The 21,954-nt window shown below is 47.1% G+C and overlaps 1 protein-coding gene across 1 annotated transcript in view; it reads right to left on the bottom strand.

Annotated features, from left to right (window-relative positions):
* Positions 1-21,318, bottom strand: part of CDC45 (cell division cycle 45) — a 33,348-nt gene extending 12,030 nt beyond the window's left edge. The window contains exons 1-13 of the mRNA XM_047098269.1: positions 21,162-21,318; positions 20,978-21,037; positions 20,119-20,211; positions 18,551-18,688; positions 17,443-17,589; positions 11,199-11,254; positions 9,541-9,589; positions 7,710-7,771; positions 5,930-5,980; positions 4,454-4,573; positions 2,724-2,855; positions 2,355-2,453; positions 1,610-1,771 (exon numbers count right to left, since the gene is read on the bottom strand). Coding sequence (XP_046954225.1) covers positions 1,610-1,771; positions 2,355-2,453; positions 2,724-2,855; positions 4,454-4,573; positions 5,930-5,980; positions 7,710-7,771; positions 9,541-9,589; positions 11,199-11,254; positions 17,443-17,589; positions 18,551-18,688; positions 20,119-20,211; positions 20,978-21,037; positions 21,162-21,212 — 1,220 coding nt within the window. The 5' untranslated portion in view covers positions 21,213-21,318. The remainder of the gene's footprint in view (positions 1-1,609; positions 1,772-2,354; positions 2,454-2,723; positions 2,856-4,453; positions 4,574-5,929; positions 5,981-7,709; positions 7,772-9,540; positions 9,590-11,198; positions 11,255-17,442; positions 17,590-18,550; positions 18,689-20,118; positions 20,212-20,977; positions 21,038-21,161) is intronic.
* Between the last annotated feature and the right edge of the window lie 636 nt (positions 21,319-21,954).

Below are 21,954 nucleotides of genomic sequence, written 5' to 3' on the forward strand. Positions count from 1 at the left end.
AACTGTATCAAGAAAGTGAAAAGATAACCCACAGGATGGGGGAAAATATTTGCAAATCATGTATTTGGTAAGGGATTTATATTTAGAATATAGGAAACAATTCTTACAGCTCCATAATAAAGACAATTTAAAAATAGACAAAGGACTTGAATAGACAGCTCTCCAAATGAGATCTACAAATAGCCAATAAGCACATGAAAAGCTGCTCAACATCATTAGCCATGAGGGAAATGCAAATCAAAACCACAATGAGATCCCACTTCACGTCACTTCACACTAGGATGGCTATCGTGGGTGTGGAGAAATTCAAACTCATACACTACTGATGGAATGTAAAACGATGTAATCACTTTGGAAAACAGTCTACCCATTATTCAAAAGATAAAACAGACTTACCATACGACCCAGAAATTCCATCCTCAGGCATATACGCAAGAGCAATGAAAACACGTCCACACAACTTATATATGTGTATTTATGGCAGCATTATTCATAACAGTCGAAAGGTAGAAACTACCACTGACCAATGGATGAATAAAATGTGGTATATCCATACCATAGAGTCTTATTTGCAAGAAAAAGGAAGGAAATTTCTTCATGTTGCAACATGGATGAACCTTGAGAACACTAGTCTAAGTGAAAGGAGTCAGTCATAAAAGGACATGTATTGTTCAATCCCGTTTATACGAAGTGTCCAAAATAGCAAATCTATGAAGACAGAAAGTAGATTAGTGGTTGCCTAGGGCTCAGAGAGATGGGAGATTTGGGAGGTGATGGTTAAGGGGAATGGGGGGCTTCTTTCTGATGCAATGAATATGTTCTAAAATTAGGTAGTGGTGATATTTGCACAACCTTGTAAATATACTAAAAGCCACTGAATTGTACACTTTAAATGGGTGGATTATATGGTGTACGAATTATAACTCAGTAAAGCTGTTTAAAAAAAGTATGTCAGGGAACAGGGCAGGAAACCCCAGAAAGCAGACCCCTACATTTTTTAACACTGCACAGCAACAGAAGTGGCAGTTCTCTGAAGTTAGAAAGCTGTCTGAATCATGCCTCCTCTGAAAGTCAGGGAAGCTAAATTTACACACAAAAAATGAGAAACAGACAAGGAGCAAGGTCAAATCCTCTCAAAGTTACTATCAGAAAAAAGGGAATAGGGAGAATAGCATACCTATATCAATAATGAAAGTACTCTAGAAAGATGTGCCCCCAGAAGGTCAACACTGTAATGTTCTATTTCAAAGCAAGCTCAGACACATTAAAAACAAAATATAAAATGAGACATCTCAGGAAATGAAATAAAAAAATTAGAAATAAGAGGCAAATAATTGATAAATGAAGATTAAACTAGAAAAAAACTCACAAGAATGAATAAACACCACAAATAATGACTGAAGAGGTCAAGGAGGTAAGAAACGATGATTAAAAATCAAAAAGAAAGGAGAAGGAAAGGGTTTGAGAGGAAGATGGACAGGAAATGTGTCACATGCTCCCCTGGTGGACTGCGATTACTTTCTGCAGGACACAGTCACCCCCATGCCCCTGGGGTTCCTGTGACTTGCCTCCTTGAAGAGTATTAGGATGAGGGATAGTGGCCCACTACCTGGAGAGACTGTCCAAAGCCTGGATGAAGTTATCTGTCCCTGAGCCGTCCTTCTCGGGACTCTCCATCAGTGACATGGTGGCAAAGACCACGTCACTGGCCAGGAACTTATGCTTGAACCCGAAGTGAATGCTGAAAGTCTGCACGCGCATGTCCTTCATCCTGCAATGGGAGCAAGCAACATGGCTGATATCCCTGTGTGCATGTGGGAGTGCTCTCAAGTTGTGGGTGCTCTCACTGCCAGGCTGGGCCAGCAGATGTATGGCTGTCTCTCCCTGGCTCCTGCTAATGCACAAGGCAAGACCACTGTGGTCCAAGAATGGAGAAGACCTGACATAATAGCCCTGTAACCTGGGGCACTGAGTGCCTTGTCCAAAGCTGTCCTATTGGTTGGGGGAAAGAGCACAGATGTGTGTGCAGCCCCTCCCATGTCCCAGGATGCTAGAAGCAGCCACAGGACCCTCTAGGCAGAGCGCGCCTGAACCTGGCCTCAGGGGGCCCTTCCCACAGCTATTTCCTGTGTCCAGTCAGGGATAGACCAGGTTGACCTAGAGGTCTACACCTCAGCCCCAGGATGTAAGGACCCGGACTTCTCTAGACCTGGACCTACTTTTAAACCAAAGAGAACTCAAAACTTTGGGAAAGATTAGACAGGTCATATTTGCTTGTGTATTCTTGTTTTTGCGTTATTTTAGGTTAAAGCTGAAGCCTGAACAAAGCTTAATGCCAAAAAACATGTGTTTACCCAAATTTATTTGCAGACTCTTCGATCATCTCCCGCAAATTCTCCTTCAAGGAGACGTCCATGGACTGGAACTTCTGCTTCACCTGTTTCAAGGGGAGGCTAGAAAGATCACAAGCACCAGTCACATGAGTAACCTGGCTTCAGATGGAGGTCACCAAGCACCAGTGGGACTGAGAGCACCCTACAAGGAGTCCCAGTGCTCATGAGAGGGGTCTTCATATGTAGGCCTTTGGGCAATATTCTGGGGTCTCCGAGTGAGACACTTCAGGTAGAAATAGGCAGCCTCTGAATGTTGGTCACAACCAAGGGGAGGGACCTTTCCCCTGGTGGGAGGAGTGGGGGGGCCTCTGGGCCAAGGCGGTCACTCACCCCACGTCTGCAAGGAACTCCTGGAGACGCTTCTGCCCATGCACAGACCAGAGCTTGAACCTGGCTGCAGTGTAGCATGTGTTGCATAGGCTGTCATGGAGGGACCAGTGCTGGTAGAGTGCCAGGCGGAGGCTGGGCCCAGTCAAGGAGGCAGTGGCTGGGCAGTGACCCGTGGCTTGGGCAGTGCACGGCCCTACCCATCCCCAGAGAGCCTGCCTGCACAACCAGTTACACCTCCTTAGCTTCATTTGACCCGTATGGAGAGCTTATAAGGGGGTGTCTGCACACCATTATCACTGTTGGACAGACGGGGAAACTGAGGCGCAGGGGTTCTGAGAGTCTAGGTACTGTGGTGACAGAGACAGTCCTCATGGCTACACAGGGCAGTCCATGCTGTCATCACATCTGCTCCCTGCATGCTACACCTAGCTTGGCCCTCTCCCACACCCGCCTCTCTGCTGGACCCCCCCTGAACAAAACCCCCTCTTCTTAAACACACTGTTTACTGCCAGTGGGACTGTGAGCATGGCTGTGTGTGAGGGTGATCCTGTCCCCACCCCACTGTGTGCCCCTTCTTCCCCGTCCCAAGGGTCTAAGCAGGATGTCAGGCTGGTTCTGCCTGCCTCCCAGTGTCATGCTGGTGCCCTGACACCATTTCTGCCAACACATCTCCCCTTGAGGCTTGGCTCTGACCACATGGTGGGCTCTGTCCTCAGTGCTGCCCAGCCTGATGGCTGGGACCTGATCCCTGGACATCCTGTGTCAGGCCCTGGTGGGCTCTCCAATCCTGGGAGCTCAGATGCCTCACATTTAACACCTCTTCCTAGACATGACCTTCTACTCACCTATCCAAATCCACGTTTATTGGTCCCCATCCATCCCAGCAGGCATAGGACAGCATCATTCCTGCCATCACTACCTACCACTGAAGCAGCAGGCCCCAGCCCTGCCTTATACCTATGGCTGCCAGTCTGTCTCCCTGCAACCAGCAGTCCAGGGACCTTTTAAGCATAAAGAATTGAACTCAACAACCTCCTCAACCTCCCACTGCCCTGGGCTCTCTGACCTTCAGACTCCACTCACCTCTCCAGTCCCTTCCTCAGGGCCTTTGCACAGCCACGGTCTTGGCCCAGGCTGTCCTCCCTCCCACCCCGTGTGTCTGAGTCTCAGCCTGAGATATAGCCCCCCCCAAAGGCCTTTCCTGAGTATTGCCACCCAACAACCCCCTGGTTACTCCATCAATGCCCCACCTTCTTATGGAACATTTGTGCTCTGTAATCACATGCTGGCTTACTGCTTCCTGACGCGCTTGGCAAGAGTCTGTGCTCATCATTAAACTGCCCGCACTGCACAGACAGGCCCTGCAACACACCAGGCCTACAATGAGCCGTAAATAAATAGATGATGCTTCTGAACACAGCACTGGCATTTAGGAGCGAAAGCCATACAGAAGAGCCAGGACAGAGTCCGCTCCCCAGTACCTGGTGCTTTGCCCAGCCTGGAGAGCACACCAGGACCCCTTTCTCAAAGCCTCTTGTTTCATCCACTGCCTGCCTGGGTACACAGTAGACACAGCAGTACAATCCAGGCCTGCGACTTCACAGCCACAACCACACCACCCCCAGGGGGATGTGGGCTGGGCTTGCAGAGGTGATAAAGTGGTGTGTGGCTGAGCAAAACTGAGGGCAGGGGTGCTGCCTGTGCTTAGCCGGCCTGAACAACAAGGATACTCGTACTCGAAGGAGATCCGTGTACAGTCCACAGAGAGGGAGTTCTCCTCATCCTCATTCCGGTGGTTGTGCCGAGACACATGGCGCTGCAGGATGCCAACATCCGTTACGTACTTCATCCTGGAATGAAAGCACTGCCAGCCGCCTGGGTGGACGCCTTCCTCCCTCACGTGCAGCCAGGCCACGTGGCTTCCCTCCTTCCCTCGGGGGACCCCCCTCACAGGCTAAGGGGCTAGCCTACTATACAGGCTGTTCCTGTCAGGATGAGGAAGGTCCACCACCTCTGCAAAGCCAAATGTGGCTGTGGCACCAGGGCCTTGGCAGCTAGGTTCTAAGCCCTTCCTCCACGACGAGGATCCAGGCCCAAGGGGGCATGTGAGTAGACAGGGCTGGGAGGGGTGGGTTTTGGCCGCAGCCCCCTGCCCCCTTGCACTCTCCTCTGGGTGGCAGCTGTCCTGCCCTTACTTATTTGAGGCTTCCTGAGGGCAGGCACTGCGGGAGGCCAGAGCCCTGTCCAGCAGTCACAGTCAAGTGGACGGACTACATAGTGACAGTAGTCCACAGCAAAGGGTGTGGATCCTCTCAAGCACAGCAGGAGAGGGCAGACCCCAGTCCAGGTCCACCTGCAGATGGCCACTGAGCAGGACAGTGACAGTGGAGCCTCATGTGAGGGGCTGCCATAGGCCAGGGACAGTGCCTGGCGCTGCACACAACACATGCCATCTTTAAGAGAGAAGGGGGAACAAGGCCCAGCAAGGTATCCATGCCTGTGAGACTCAGAACCCTCCTGGTCCCTAGGCTACACCATATGACTCAGGTGGGCAGAGTGGGGTGGAGAGGCAGGGAATGGGGGTGCTGGGGCCTCTGTAAACTGCACAAGGAGTGTTCTTGGACAGGGTTAGGGTAGGGGTCCCTGTCAATTCTCTTAGAGTCCTCACCTGATGGCCACCAGAATGCGGATGAGAGGGGGTGCCGGCACCCCATGCTTCCCAGGTATTTCTATTCTGGGGCAGCCCTTCAGCTCTCCATCAGGAGTGATGGGGAGCACTAAAGCCCGCTCACCAAGGGGCAAAAGAGAATTCGGCTCCATGCCAGCCCTCCTGGCAGTCCTTGCCAGCCTTCCCCTTGCCTTTGAGATCACATCCACCCTCCCTGGTAGGACTCCTGGGGTCCTCACCTCCTCCTCCCAGAGCCCCCATGTCTACCTTGCAAGGACCACATGGAGAGCCAGGATACTGAGCTCCCTCCTCTCACCTCTGGCTCCACCTGCTGGGCTCCCCGAGGGTGGATGAAGCATACACACAAGGCCTAGTTCTAAGCCCTTCCTCGGTGACAAGGATCCAAGCCTAAGGCCAGCCCCCTCCTCATCAGGGCTCTGCCACCCATCTTCCCACTGCAAAACTGGGCTGCAGCCAGGCCATGCACATGGCCACAGCACAGGCCAACCTCTGACAGCCTGAGTGAGTGCATCCTTACTGGGTGATCTTGTCTTGCACCCACTGGTCCGTTAGTCCAACAATGGCCCACCTGGAAGAGAAGAGTGCAACAAAGCTCACAGGAGCATGGCCTGGCCCAGGCCCACCGCCTGACAGTCTCTCCTCTGCAGGGTATAAGGTTATGGAGCCAACTCAGGGCTCGCAGCATAGCAGCACAGCAGTGGGAGCTTTTGGTGCACAGGAGGGAGCGCTCCCAGGGCAAGGATGGCAGGCCTGACGTGGTCTCTGGGAGCTGGCTGACCCCAACACTCTCCACCCTCATCTTTCTGGAGCAGAGCTGCAGCAGACTCGGTGCTCAGTTGCTGGTGGGTCCTGGTGTGTCACTCCACCCCCAAGCCCCTCATGTCACCTGCCCCTCTGCAATATGGCTTGCAGCACAACAGACCCTCATCAAGTCCATGTCTGTTGTCCTGGTATGAAATGGCAGGACATAGAGTCACAGAATTTAGGCCTCATAAGAGCCTTCCAAGGTCCTGTCTCTAAGCTCATCTTTTGTGGATGAGATGATGGAGGCCCAAGCTGGCCTGACCTCCCCAAGGACCATGGCCAGCCCATGGCAGAAGGAACCAAGACCTCAGGTATTACCCTCTGTCAGTCCCCAGGCAGCGTCCTTCAATAACCCCCTCTGGGACCAGAGCCAAGAATAGTCAAAGATGCTGGGAGAAGTGAGATGGAGAGGCCCTGGAAGGTTCATGTGGGGGCAGGGCATTCGAGCACCCCACCATATCTGTCAGTGCAGTGAGTCCCTTCTCAGAAGGTCTTCTTCAAAACATGCCACCATGGGGCGTCTTCCCAAGCCCACCCTTTCCTCCTTCCAACCTTCCCATGCATATATTTTGTATCAGATTATTTTGTATTTGTTCTTGTGCTATATCTGGAGTTTTCTGGAGGCATTTCAAGGGGGCATATTCTGACATCAATGCTAAACTGGAGGTACTTGTTGTGAGTGGGCCGTCAAGGGTGCCCCCAAGCACACAGCAGGGGGTGCAGGTGAGGCTAAGAGAGCTAAACCTGAGGATGGCAGGTAGGCATCTGCTTAGGGTGATGACAGAGCACCCTGGGGCCTAGGTGTAACCAGGGCTTTGGTCCTGCCCCAGCCCCCGGCTGTCATAAAACCCTGATTCAGCAAAGACCATTACAATCCCCACCATGGGCTCAGGCCTGGAAAGAATATCCCCTCCTCATCTCGTAGAGGAGAAAACCAGAACTAGAGCAGAGGACCGAGGGGGTGGAGCAGGCCGGACCTGTATTTTTTTCCCTCAGACTCTGGGTTTAGTTTTTAAACCAACCTGTGTACAGCACCCCAATGCGCTGGGTGCTCCTGCTTGCAGCCAGTGCAGCAAACTCAGAGGTGGGCTAAGGGTTATTCCTGTACCAGTTTTCACAGCACACCAGGGAAGCAAAGCTGCCTGACGAAGGCTGCTATAGTCAAATCTCCCACTCCTACTGTCACCTGAATTTACGAGGCAGCAAGGCTGAGTGGTAGGGTGGGAAGGTTAGAGTTGCACTCGGGCCCCACCCCCGACCCTCTGCACCCGACAATGCTCCCTACATTTCCCCTAGGAGTTTGTATGCAGACAAAAGCCTCAAAGGAAGACAACCAGGGCTATGCCTATTCCCAGAAAAGGGTTGTGTCCAATGTTCCTGGTGGGGACCACACAGTGATGTCTTCTTCCAGACCCTGTTCTCACTGTGGAAGGACAAGGCTACTTGGAGAAGAAAGCCCCACACAGCACTGGTCTTGACTGGGGCCTACATACCACAGCATGTCGTTCAAGTCCTTTGACATCATCCACGCCAGGTCAAACATCACCATGGCTGACTGAAAGAAAGAAAGAAGCCTGAGGTCCAAGGCAGCTGTGCTCCTAGGCAGGGTGTGCACCAGGGCTGGGTTGTCCAGGATCCCAGCCAAGCCCCTGCAGATTGAAGGTTTTCCCAACTAGGGAAGGAAGCATTGGTGGATTCCAGGCCAAACCAAGGGAGGAAGACAGAGGAACTCAAGTCATCTGCATGGTCTCCTCTGTTAACTAGTCATTTCTATGTACATACTTCATCATGCAAGGGAGAACACCTGAGTACAGCACTGTGCTAGTGCCTCTACACATCTCACTGAACCCTCAGTGATACCTGGGGAGGCAATGAAGCCAGGAGGTTAGGGACCTTTGTCCACACACTCCTCCTGGCTGGCTGGCAGGCTTACACACACTCTCAGGAAGGCTGGATGAAGCAGGGCCTTGGTTCTCATCACCTGGTCATTACAGAGGAAGGGTGCTTCAGGACCTCTGTGAGGAAGATCTTTCTAATAGGGCTGTCTGCAGACAGAAGCAACTAACTCCCTGTGAGCATAGTCTGGGTTTTGGTAGGAGACAACAAGGGGTATCAGTGTCTGACCAGAAGATTCTAAAGTCTCATTGGCTGTGCGATGCTGGGCTGCCCACCAGAGAGGATTTCCAAGGGAATGATTCACAAATCTGGAGGGAGCTGGGCGTCTGCTGCCCCACCCACCTCCCACTGCTTGGAATTTTCCATGTGCTGGGGCAGAGCAGAGAGGGAAAAAGATGATCTTTCAAAGGACAATGAGACCTTGATACTAAAAGGGATACTGGAAATATGGCACTCAGAGTTCAAGGCCCCAGGGCCAAATGCTAACACCGAACACATATTTTACTGGAAACTAATTTTCTAGGGATCCTTACAGCCTTGAGCTCTACTCAACAGTACCAGAGTCAGGGGCACCTGGGTGGCACAGTTGGTTAAGCGTCCGACTCTTGATCTCGGCTCAGGTCAAAATCTCACAGTTCATGAGTTCAAGCCCCGCATCAAGGTCTGCGCTGATGACGCAGAGTCTGCTGAGGATTCTCTCTTCTTCTCTCTGCCCCTCCCCTGCTTGTGCATGCTTTCTCTCAAAATAAGTAAACAAACTTAAAAAAAAATTTTTTTTTTAATTAAACAAAACAAAGCAAAAAAATCCCTGCCACAGTCAACACAGTAGGTTTTCCATGTGAAATTCTGTTCCATAACACATGCAGTGATGGGCCTCAGTAATTATAAACAGACTTGTTCTGTATTTTTGATGGTGGACAAAAATAATAGCTGTTGTCCTTTGGGCACCTATTGGGTGTGCAGGATCATCCTAACAACTGCCTCTGAAATGAGGGCTGTTCTCTTCCTTTTATGGAGGAGCAAAAGTTTAAGTCTCAGAGAGGCTGCCCCACATGCCCTAGGTCACACAGCAGAAGTTGTGAGGCTCAGATTCAAATCAGGCTTTTATGGTTCTAAAAATTTTTTTTTTTTAACGTTTATTTTTGAGACAGAGAGAGAGCATGAACGGGGGAGGGGCAGAGAGCGAGTGAGACACAGAATCTGAAACAGGCTCCAGGCTCCGAGCTGTCAGCAGAGAGCCCAACGCGGGGCTCAAACTCATGGACCGTGAGATCATGATCTGGACCGAAGTTGGACATCTAACCACCTGAGCTACTCAGACACCCCAGGCTTTTGTGGTTCTAAAACATATGCTCATTTCTCCTCATGTTTTAGGTCACTGACCCTTGAGTCAGAACTTTATGGTGAAGTACACCTATTCGTACATACCGACGTCCCATGATATTCATACTGTTCATAGTCAAAGAGGATGTCTCTTCTGTAATGACATAAAATGCAGTTCTTCAACAGGAAGCAGTACAAGGAAGACAAACATTTGGAAAATGCTAAAACTTGACAGTAATCAAAGAAACACATTAAGTCACAGTACTCTTTGTATTCGCTTATGGACTGTTTCAGAATGCACATGTGCAATGCAGGAAAGGGAGCAATATTGACATAAAAGGCTTGTGCCAATGAAAGAAGTAAAATGGCATAGAATAATCTTAGAATCCCACTTTTATCCTAAGACAACAATTCAAAGGAACAAGCAAGACAACACTATGTGCACAAACACAATTGTTCATTGCAGCCTTATTTGTCATGGCAAAATACCAGAAGTAACCTCCAGTTTGAAAAGGAGATTGGCCATATAAGTATAATGCAAGTCATAAAAGTGTTGGAACTATCAAAAATGGTTAGATTAAGTAAAAACAATGCAAAATTAGGTGCGTGTTATGATCACATAAAAAATACACAAGTATGGATACCCCAGGAAGATTGATTCAAAGCCAGAATCTCTTCCAATCATTGAATATGGATTATATTCACTTTCCTTTTCATTGCACTTCCCAAAATATATTTTCATTGTCCTTTCATGAGGGAGTAGCCAAGTACAACGCCCTCAGCTGGAACAGCAGAGACTTTCAGGGACTGGATCAAGTAACGAATACTCAACTCAACGGCACTGTGGCACGGTCACCTCAAGCTACAATAATCTTTCCATTTTTTTATTTTAGAGTGCTTCAATTTTTTTTAATATTTATTTACTTTTAAGAGAGAGAGAATCAGCGCATGAGTGGAGGAAGGGCAGAGACAGAGGGAGGCACAGAATTCGAAGCAGGTTCCAGACTCTGAGCTGTCAGCACAGAGCCTAAAGTGGGGCTCGAACAAATGAACAGTGAGATCATGACCTGAGCTGAAGTCAGACGCTTACCGACTGAGCCACCCAGGTGCCCCTGGAGCACTTCAATTTTTTAATTTGCAATATGAAGAGGAATTATAGATAATTCAGTTTTCTTCTCATTCACATTTTCTATGAAAACTTTTATACAATTAGCATCTATCTCATTTAGGAAGAACTTACAAATAAAACTATATCTGGAAAAACAACAAAAATAAAAGACAAGGGGCTGTTATTCCTAACAGAGAGCAGAAGACCTCTGGGCCCAGTCCTGCCACTTGTAAGACCACAGCATGATACAGAGGGGATCCAGAGCTCTTCTCCGATACAGGGAACACATGCTCACTCCTGGAGCCACCAGCCCAGAGACTCTAAACTAACTGAATTGGGGGTGCCTGGGTGGCTCAGTTGGTTAAGCATCCAACTCTTGATTTTGGCTCAGGTCATAATCTCACGATTCATGAGATTGAGCCCTGCGCCAGGCTCTGCAATGACAGCACAGAGCCTGCTTGGAATTCTCCCTCTCTCTGCCCCTCCCCTGGTTGCATGCACTCTCAATCTCTTTCTCTCTCTCTAAATGTATTGTCCTCAAATGCAAAAAAAAAAAAAAAAAAAAAAAAAGTATCCAGTCGCCATGGAAAACATAGGTATCCCAGAGGGATTGCAGACTCCATGGCACAGAGTGCTGCTTGAAGTACACACTCACCTCCGAGCCTCCCACTCTCTTCGCTGCCTCCTCTTCATGGTTTGTGCCACTATCTCCTGATGTAGGGACAAAGAGAACAAAAGGTTGAGCAAATAGGGGAGGCTGGGTGGCTCAGTTGGTTAAGCATCTGACTCTAGCTCAGGTCATGTTCTTAGAACTTGTGAGTTCGAGCTCCACATCAGGCTCTGTAGTCAGAGCCTGGAGACTGCTTCGGATTCTGTGTCCCCCTCTCTCGGCCCCTCCCCTGCTCATGTGCTATCTCTCTCTCCTTCAAAATAAGCATTAAAAAAAAAGTTGAGCAAATAAGCCAGGAATGTACCCCTGTAGCCCGAGAAGGTTCCGATCAGGCAGAAGCCACTGGGCATGGACCCCTGAGGGAAAACATGGGTCATTCATTCCCATGTCCTGAGCTCAGCCTGGTCCTAGAGAAGAGAAGAACTGAAGTGGGGGACGATTGAGACCTCTCTAGTCCACTGGCACTACAGACACCATATGGTGGACAGAAGCAGATGCTTCCCCAGTGCCTGCTCAGGCTACACTCTGTCCATGTGCTCCGTCTGTCCACTCCAGCCTTCCATCATCCCCATCACTGTGTGATCCAGAAGTGCATAGCTACTTCATACTGGCTTCCCCGCCAGATCACTAAGCACTAATGTTACCAATATCCTTCCACGTACCAGCCACTGGGTTTTTGTTTTGTTTTGTTTTGTTTTGCTTATAGATCCTAGACTTGGAGCTGAAGAAGCCAGCAACCTGGAAACCCCAACAGGCACAGAGAAAAAAAATCCTCAACAAAAGCCAAAGGATCCTGAAGAGCAGCCTTGAAAGACAAAAAACTTTTAGACAATAATTGGTCTAATCCAGCCACCACGACCAAAAACTGTGGCCCCACCCCTATCCACTTGGCAAAGACGAAATAGAAGCCTAGACTCCCACCCTGGTGAATACCTCCCACCTGTAACACTTCCACCTTTCACTTGTAACATCTCCCAACATGCTCACTGGGGTGGTATCAGAGGAGGCCAAGTAGTGAGCCTAGACCTTTCTTGCCCAGTGGTAACAAGGAGCCACTCCTCTTGGTGGTTAATGGAGGTTAAGTGGAGAATCTTTACTTCTATCTCCACCTGGCTATAAAGAGACATGCTGCCCACCTGCTCCTTTGCCAGAATGATGTCAGAGAAAGCAGGTAACACAGAAGGCTTAATTAAGATCCAGAGTCTCAAAACATAATATAAAAATGTCCAGGTTTCATTTGAAAAGCACTCATCACACCAAGAGCCAGGAAAATCTCAAATTGAACACCAAAACAGGAAATCCATAAATGATAATGCAAAGATGACAAAGATGTGAGAATTATCTGACAAAAATTTTTAAAGCAGCCATCACAAAAATGCTTCAATGAGTAATTAAAAACACAGTTGAAACAAATGAAAAAAATAGGAAGCTTTAGTAAATAAGTAGAAAAATGAAGAAGAACCAAAATGAAATTTAGAACTGAAAATTACAATAACTGAAATAGAAATTCAGTAGAGGGGCTCAAGAGCAAAATGGAGGAACAGAGGAAAGAACCAGCAGATACGATGATAGAAAATATCCAGTCTGATTAATAGAGGGGTAAATGGACTGGAAAAACAAACAAACAAACAAACAGTAACATGTGAACCTACAACAAAAGACCTAACTTTCCTGTCATTGGTGCCCTGGAAGGAGAGGGGAAAAAAAAGGGTGAAAACACCCTGGAATAAATAATGCCTGAAAACAAAGAAATATAGCTCAAAATCTGGCAAGAGATATAAACCTACAGATTCAAGAAGCTGACTGAATCCCAATAGGTTAAACCCAAAGAAATCCACACCAAGACACATCGTAATTAAACTTCTGAATATTAGAGCCCCCATTTTTTTTTTTAATTTTTTTTTTTCAACGTTTATTTATTTTTGGGACAGAGAGAGACAGAGCATGAACGGGGGAGGGGCAGAGAGAGAGGGAGACACAGAATCGAAAACAGGCTCCAGGCTCTGAGCCATCAGCCCAGAGCCCGACGCGGGGCTCGAACTCACGGACCGCGAGATCGTGACCTGGCTGAAGTCGGACGCTTAACCGACTGCGCCACCCAGGCGCCCCCCCATTTTTTTTTTAAATCTCAAAAAAAGCAAGAGAAAAATGACATCTTATGTATAGGATAAAACAGTATGAATGCCAGCAGATTTCTCACTAGAAACCACAGGGGCCAGAAGTAGCATAACATTTTCAAGCACTGACCAAAAACAGCTGTTAACCCCAAATCCCATACCCTGTGAAAATATCTTTCAGGAATGAAGGGAAAAGTCAAGAAATTCTCAGGAAAAGGAATACTAAGAGAATTTACTGCCAGCAGAATGCCTCTAAAAAAAGTTAAAGGACTTTCTGTAAATAGAAAATGACAAAAGAAAAAACCTTGGAACATCAGGATGGAAGGAAGAACGGGTAAATACAATAGGCTTTCCTTATCCTCTTGAGTTTTAGAATAGAATCATGTTTGACTGTTGAAGCAAAATTTATATCATTGTATGAGGTGGATCTAAATGTACACAGAGAATATAAATAAGAAACTCACATAAACAGAGAAGAGTAAGGGAAGTAAAGGAAGGTAACGTTTCCATATTTATAGCCTGTTGTCTCTAAATCTCTGAGTGTACACTCTTATTAATAAAAATATTTCTGGGGCGCCTGGGTGGCTCAGTCGGTTGAGCGCCGACTTCGGCTCAGGTCACGATCTCGCGGTCCGTGAGTTCGAGCGCCGCATCGGGCCCCTGTGCTGACAGCTCAGAGCCCGGAGCCTGTTTCAGATTCTGTGTCTCCCTCTCGCTGACCCTACCCCGTTCATGCTCTGTCTCTCTCTGTCTCAAAAATAAATAAATAAACGTTAAAAAAAAAAAAAAAGTTTTTTTAAAAAAAAATATTTTTGAGAATATATCTTGAATCCACGTATATTTACAAATCATGAAGATTTAATTACCGTTGAGGTAGTCTCAGAGGGCTAACTTACCAAAATCAAATATGTAGCCCTAAACTTGGATTACAGAAAACACAAGGATAGAGGAGCAAGTAAAAGTATTCCACAAACAAGTGATAAATACTAGACAACTGGATTGGCCTCCAATGTCATTCAAAACAAAACAGAAACAAAAAAAAAAAGATAAAACAAAAAGAGTGGGGTCCTGGTCTAGGTGAAAAGACAATTAAGAGGGGTGTCTGGCTGGCTCAGTCAGAGAAGCGTGTGACTCTTGATCTCAGGGTCATAAGTTCCAGCCCCATGTTGGGTGTAGATATCACTTTATTAAAAAAAAAAAAAAAAAAAAAAAGAGAAATAGCTAAACGCAAATGTGCCAGCCCTGGTTGGATGACACTTCAGAAACAAAAGCAGCTGCAAAATCTATTCTGGGGAACAAGTGAAATTTGAATATGGGTTGAATATTAGAGGACACCGTTAATTGCTTACATACAATAATGGTATTGCATTTATAGAGGAGAATGATCTTAGAAGATGTGTTTTTTTGTTTTTTTTTTTAACATTTATTTATTTTTGAGAGACAGAGCATGAGCAGGGGAGGGGCAGAGAGAGAGAGAGGGAGACACAGAATCCGAAGCGGGCTCCAAGCTGTCAGCACAGAGCCAGATGCGGGGCTCGAACTAACAAACCGCGAGTTCATGACCTGAGCGGAAGTCAGACGCTTAACCGACTGAGCCACCCAGGTGCCCTGAAGATGCGTTTTAAAGTCTATTTATTTAGGGGCATCTGGGTGGCTCAGTCAGTTAAACATCCAACTCTTGATTTCAGCTAAGCTCATGATCTCACAGTTTGTGGAATCGAGCCCCTCATTGGGTTCTTTGCTGACAGTGTGCAGCCTGCTTTGGATTCTCTTTCTCCCTCTTTTTCTGCCCCTCCCCTGCTCGCATACATGCATGCTCGCTCTCTCTCTCAAAATAAATAAATAAACACTTTAAAAAGTAGATAAAGCTTATTTATTTTGAGAGAGAGAATGCATGTGCCTGGGGGCGGTGGGGGACAGAGAGAGAAGGAAAGAGACAGAATTCCAAGCAGACTCCACATTGTCAGCACAGAGCCCAATGAGGGCTTGAACCAACAACCTGCAAGATCATGACTTGAGCTGAAATCAAAAGTCAGATGTTTAAATGACCAAGCAACTTAGGTCCCCCTGCAACTTATTCTCAAATGATTAAGCAAAAGAAAAAAATACACATATATATACATATATATATATATATATATATAAAAGAAGGCAAATGTGGCAAAATGTGACAAATGTGCAAAATTGCTGAATCTATATGAAAGGTATATGGGCATTCATTGTACCATCCTTTCAACTGTTGTATACATCAACAATTTTTTTAAAATAAAAAGTCGGTGGGAAATTATGCATGTTACACATGCATAATTATGCATGTGAATATCATAGAAAGCATTCACAAACTCAGATTCTAAATAGATGCATTAAACATGTCAATGGAGGCTCTGACATGTTCTGACATCTCATCAGGACCAACGACATTCTCTTTACTGACAAACCCTCCCGTCAGTTCTAGCTTGCCTGTTCTTCCCTCAGAGCCCTCGTGTCTGGGGACACTGCACTGGATGTACCTTCTAGGGATATTCTTGGTTCTTTCCTTCCTCATTCAGGTCAAGTGTCCATAGCCACCTTCATAAAAGCAGCCCATTCCCTGTCCAGCCCCTTACCTTGCTTTATTTTTCCTGATATGACACAGCTCTCCACCTGAAACCATCCTTGACCTGTGCTCATTCCTGATGCCTCCCCCACTGGAAAAGAAGCTTTGTGAAGACAGGAATTTGTTCTCTCCCAGAGACACCAGGGCCTTACTGACACCTGGCACAGAGTAGGTGCTTAAATATATTAGTTAGGATGGAGAATTCTAAGACTCTTATCTGCAGAACGTGAATGTTTCCAAAGAAAATCCCCCAGATACTGATATTTGGAGCCTGATGAAAAGCAGTTCGTTAATAGTTAAAAGAATGCTACAACAAAAAGGAGCTTTAGATAACAAAAAAAGAGCTGTTAGAAATCAAAGATTAGAAGATAAAGACCAGATGTTGGCCAGAGAGTGGAACAGATAAAGAGCTAGACAAGATGAAAGAGAATCTAAGAATGTATCTGAGGTCTCTGATCAGACTACCCAAAACTCTAGAGAAAGGATGGCTCAAAGGCAGGGAAGGTAAGGAGAAAACACTCCCAGGACACACCCCTCAGATGGACAGAGTGTACTGAATGTCCCCAAAATGGCTCAAAAGAGCTCTGCTAAAGCACCTTATTGGGAAATGTCAGGCCAAGGATGAAACATTCCAGAGGCAAATTTCAGCATGGACACCCAGGACTGGGAATCAGAGGGCATCAGCTTCTTCCACAACACTGAACACTAGAATAAAACATGGCCCTATTAGAGGAACAACCACCTCCCACCTTTAATTTTCCATGTAGCAGAAGCCACCAGTGTTGGGCAGGCCACTTCTGTTGGCCAGGCCCCAGATCGGGTAAACATCTCAGACCCAAGACTCACGAGGCTCAAACAACTCTAATCTTTGCACACAAGATGCTTCCCCTGGAATCACCACTGGAGACTGAGCCTGGCTGAGGGCCATAGATCCATGTCGTTCCTTCATGATGACTGCAGAGAATCCGGAGGGGAGTGGGGAAGGGAGAGGATGTTTATGCTATTTATCGTTTCTCTGTATTGCTGCCTTTTTTTTTTTTTATGTTTATTTACTTTGAGAGAGAGAGAGAGAGAGAGAGAGAGCATGAGCGAGCATATGAGCAGGGGAAGGGTAGAGAGAGGGAGAGAGAATCCCAAGCAGGCTCTGTACTGTCAGCGCAGAGCCCAACACGGGGCTTGAACCCACAAACTGCAACCCCACGACCTGAGCTGAAATCAAGAGTTGGATGTTTAACTGACTGAGCCACCCAGGTGCCACTTTCTGTATTGCTCAGCAAAGAGCTGAGCTATCCTAAGTTTCATTTCATCTGATGAAATTCTACTGTACAGACAAGGATGCCAAAGCTCAGAGAAGTTCGGTAGCCCGCCTGAAGCCATGCAGCCAGGGGATAGCAGAGTCCAGGGTCAATACTGGTGCCTGCTGAATCCCAGCCACCCCTGGACCCCGAAGGCTCCAGCCTGAGCTCTGACCTCTGGGAACGACGTTACTCAAGACTGTGGTGAGGCCAAAACCCACCTCTTCTAACCGTGTGCGCTTCACAGAAGGCTCTGACCCATTGTCACTTTCATTTCCTGAATGCTCTTCACCTTCTTCTTCATCCCTGAAGATATCATCATAGGCAGGAACTTCGAGATCATCATCTTGTTTAATGAGTAGTTTGATCTAAGATTAAAACAAAAAGCAATCGAGGCTCTCTTCTCTCATTGACAGAAAACTCTCCATTACATGTTTTCTCTTACAGAATCTTATTTCCCAATGAGCTGACTCATTAAGGTTTCTGTACAAAGAGCCACTTGAGAATTTCAGACTTCTCAAACATTTTCTTGCTTTCATTTCCTCTCAGAGGCATTGGAGTTGCACCATGCGATATGCAAAAATTCCAAAAATTAAAAACTATCCAGTCATGTAAGTCTGGGGAAAAGACTCCCTCTCATGCCACACTCCAAGCAAACAAAATGAACACCGCACAACTTGGACTCTGAGAGAAGACAGGGAGGTGTGCGATCCCCAAGGGAGTAAAACTGCTGTCTCTAAAAGCAGTTCCAGGCTGACTTCACTTAGAGTGGTCCTTCACATGAGAACATCAGGGCCAACACTTTGATAACATGGGTGGGATCAACTCAGAGAATGGTTAGGTGGCTGTCCTGTGCCAGGCTCCATGTTTGCTGCTGGGGGTTCAAAGAGGAAGCACAGCATGGCCATGTTAGGCTAACAGTGGTCTCTTACACTATTGTCTTGTTGGTCCTCACACTACCCTTTGGATGGGCAGGGCAGGCCCTAGCCCCACTTGTAGGGCTAACGCCTCTAGATCCCCTAGTATTCAATGACACCAGGCTGGGCCTCAGCTCCCAGGGCAGGCTCAGTGCAGGGTTCTGGTCCCTACACTTTCTAGGTTAAGTGAATTCCAAAATGCATTCTGAGCGCCTCCAAGACTTACTTAGGTGCTATGTTTCTCACCACAGATAAGCAAGACCAGATTCTTGCCCTCAGGCTGTTCTAACTCTTGTAGGAGAGGTGGATACATGCCTTGCTTAGAACATCAGGTGCGATGTTGCCCATGGCATAAAAGGTACAGACAAAGGATAGAACTTGGGGAAGACATGGGCCCCAAAGGCCTAGTTACCTGGGTGTCATTATAGACATTCACGACATTAACTGGCCTGTGGGTGTCACACACAAAAAATATGGCATCTTCATCAGGCTGAAGGATATCCAATAGGTCTACATTAGCTCCACAGTTTATGAGAATAAAATAATGGAACTGAAAAAAAGAGAGAGACATTGGGAAGTAAGTGCCTTGAGTAGATCCTTTACCTTCAGCATATTAGGTCTCTGAGTCCTTCTGCTGAGACATATCAAGCCCCTGACACCAGTGAGGCCCTGATGGCAAGGGGCTTTACACAGCTGGCCTGTGTGAAGTGCTTTAATATACTACATATGCCATTTCATTTCCATGATGACACCTTGAGATAGGCCCCATGGGCAGCCCTGTGGCTGTCTCTGCTTCACCAAGGAGCACATGGAGGTTCAGCATGACTCAGTCTCATGCACAGGGTCAAGAAGTTGATGAGGAGCAGAACAAGACTTCAAATGCATAAATGGGCCTCTGCAGGGGTACCTGGGTGGCTCAGTCAGTTAAGCATTTGACTTCTATGTCTCTCTCTCTGCCCCTCCCCGACTCACGCTTTCTCTCTCTCTCAAAAATAGATATTAAAAAATAATAATAATATGGGGCATCTAGGTGACTTCGGCTCAGGTCATGATCTCACTGTTGGTGAGTTTGAGCCCCGTGTCAGGCTCTGTGCTGACAGCTCAGAGCCTGGAGCCTACTTCAGATTCTGTGTCTCCCTCTCTCTGCCCTCCCCTGCTCATGCTCTGTCTCTCTGAAAAATAAATAAGCATTAAAAAAATTTTTTTAATAAGTAAATAAATGGGCCTTTGAAGATCTCAGTTACTCTACTGTGCTGCCTCTCTGTACTGACAGTGCCGTACAGGTTTAAATTTGTAACAAGTCTCGGGCACCCCATGCTTAATAAGCATCTAAATATCATTTTAAGTCTTACTATATCCTATCTCTATAGAGAACCTTTTGCTTATAAATATCAGGTTGGTACAGGTAGCTCCTTCCGTGATGACAGGAGCTCCAGGCAAGGATTATCTCTGGACAGTCCTAAATGTTGCCACAGACTCCAGAGACCCTCTTCCCTACTCCAGTCCCATCCAGTGGGATCTAAAATGTCCCATCTCTCAGCACAACCGCATGCAGAGGTGGTAAGAGTCCTGGCCTCTATTGTTTAAATTGCAAAGGGAGAAGATATGTTCCTGGATTACCAGTTGGAACTGGGATACTTTCTCTTGGAAAGATAATGTAAAATAGCCACCTAATTTTAACTAGGCCATATCAAAATCAAACTGCTAAACTCTAAGCACCTTACAATGAAATGTCTGCAACACAAATTCAAAGTTAGACGGTGTCCACATTCACTATCTTTTTTGGTTATCAATTCTGTCTCTACAACTTGAGAGTAAGTCACTCTGCATATATCTCATTTTTTCCTTCCATATTGGCTAATGTAGTTGATACTTAAACATACAAGCAACCTATTGAGGACCTAGAAAGAATGCTAGTGTTACATTGCAACTGAATAAAAAAAAAAAAAGACTAATGACTCTAAAATGCTTCTATCATACCTGTTCTTTATGCTCAAGAAATGCAGTTTCAAGTTCTTGCCACCCAGAAACCGGAACCAGCGTATACGGCACGTGATCACACTGGAACAGAGCCTGAGAGAGATCATTTCCAAAAGTTATCATATTTAGGACATCTGCAATTTACTTTGAAATGCACTTAAAAAAAAATAAGGTTGAGAAACGAATGACCTGTGATAAGTTTAGTAAAATGTTAATGGAAGAAACTAGGTGATAGAAATATGAGTGCTGACTATATCATTCTGTGAACTTTAATGAATTTTTGAAAATCACCAAAGGAAAACATCGAGGGTGGGGGAGGCTTATTTTATTTCTAGGTCTTCGGAGAAGTAGTTCCTGACCCAACAGCCTGATCAAAGGTCATGTAAAAATTGCACCATATTCAAAACCGAACCAATGATCTTCCCTAATAGAGAAAAGAATCCTGTATTTCCTATATTGCTTATGACACCACTGTGCCCTCAGTTGTCACAGACTCCTCTGAAACCCCACATTTGAGAAGCCACTCCAGGTCTAACGGTCTCTCCAATGCAACCATTTTTCAGCCAGGTTATTGCAAAAATACTAACTGCCTTTTGCCGCATCCTTCTCTAACCCACCCAATACTCTTGCCAGAGAGGCGACCTCTAAAAGTCCCTCTCCCCAGATTTCAGTTGCTCCAGCACCTTACCCTAGCCTGCACTCTCTCCTGGCGGGTGGGGAGAAGAGCGGTTCCCTATGCGCTCCTCACCTCCTGCGCCGACTCCCAGCCCATCCTGCACTCCCAAACTCTTCCCGGGGCCCCGCCTGCTCCCTCACCCTTTGGCCCTGGCCCTTCCCTCCCAAAGTACGCAAGGCTCACCTGAAGAATCTTGCAAGCGCACAGAGCGTCCACGTCCGAGGCCACAAAGAGAAGGACCCTCTGTCAGGAAAAGAGAGGGCCAGTTGAACGCAGAGAACAGAACGCGGGCCCCTCGTGCCCTTCCAGGGCCGCTCCCCCGGATCCCCCCCCCCACAAGGTCACGAGATGTAAGAAAAAGGGTCACCTGGTTTTGAACCACCTCGTAGAACTCCTTGCGGAAATCGGACACAAACATGGCCACGGCGGCCGGACACCCAGAGCTGGCGCTGAGGATCCAAGAGCTCCGGCGGCGGTCAAGACTCCCGCCAAACAGGGACTCTTCCGATTAGCCCAGAAGCCAACCAATACCTACTTAGTTCTCAGCTTTTCCCTCTTCCCGATTGGGCCATATTGGAGGCGGGCCTAGCGCTCCGCCAACCGGGCTGGAAATGTTAGGCCCGCTCCTAAAGGAGCGTCATCCACAAGCAAGACGCAAACAATGTTGCCCACTTCAGTTCTGACTACCTTTTACCCACAAATCCGACGTTTGGTGGACATCTTTAGTTTGGGAAGAGAAGCCTATTGCCTCCCACTGGGCCCTCCAGGAAAAGGAAATCACGCCATAAATTCAATTCACTTACACATTGAACGAAGTCGTCGGTTTACGATTTCGGTAAACTCTCGGCATAGTTCGAAGGCAAATGTGTAGCTTACTTCCGCCAGCTTCCTCGATGGCTGACGCAAACGCTGGAAGGTCTACGTGCATTCTGGGTAGTGTAGTAGATAAGGAGAATGGGCCCCACTAAATTGGTCTAGAGGGGAGTACTATAAAAATGTAATTTTAAAAAATTACACAAATTACCCTAGAGTGAACAAAAAATTATGAAATAGTATTTTAGTAAATATCCCAGTGAAATTTTAGGCCCTAGAGCCATTGCCTGGCCTTTTCTCTTTTGTAGCCGACCGCTGTCCTCCGTACCTACCCCCGGGTCCCGGGT

This window comes from Lynx rufus, unplaced genomic scaffold (assembly GCF_022079265.1).
Source record: "Lynx rufus isolate CCGP_SWC_20201006 ecotype Redwood Valley unplaced genomic scaffold, mLynRuf1.p SCAF_45, whole genome shotgun sequence".
NCBI lineage: Eukaryota > Metazoa > Chordata > Mammalia > Carnivora > Felidae > Lynx > Lynx rufus.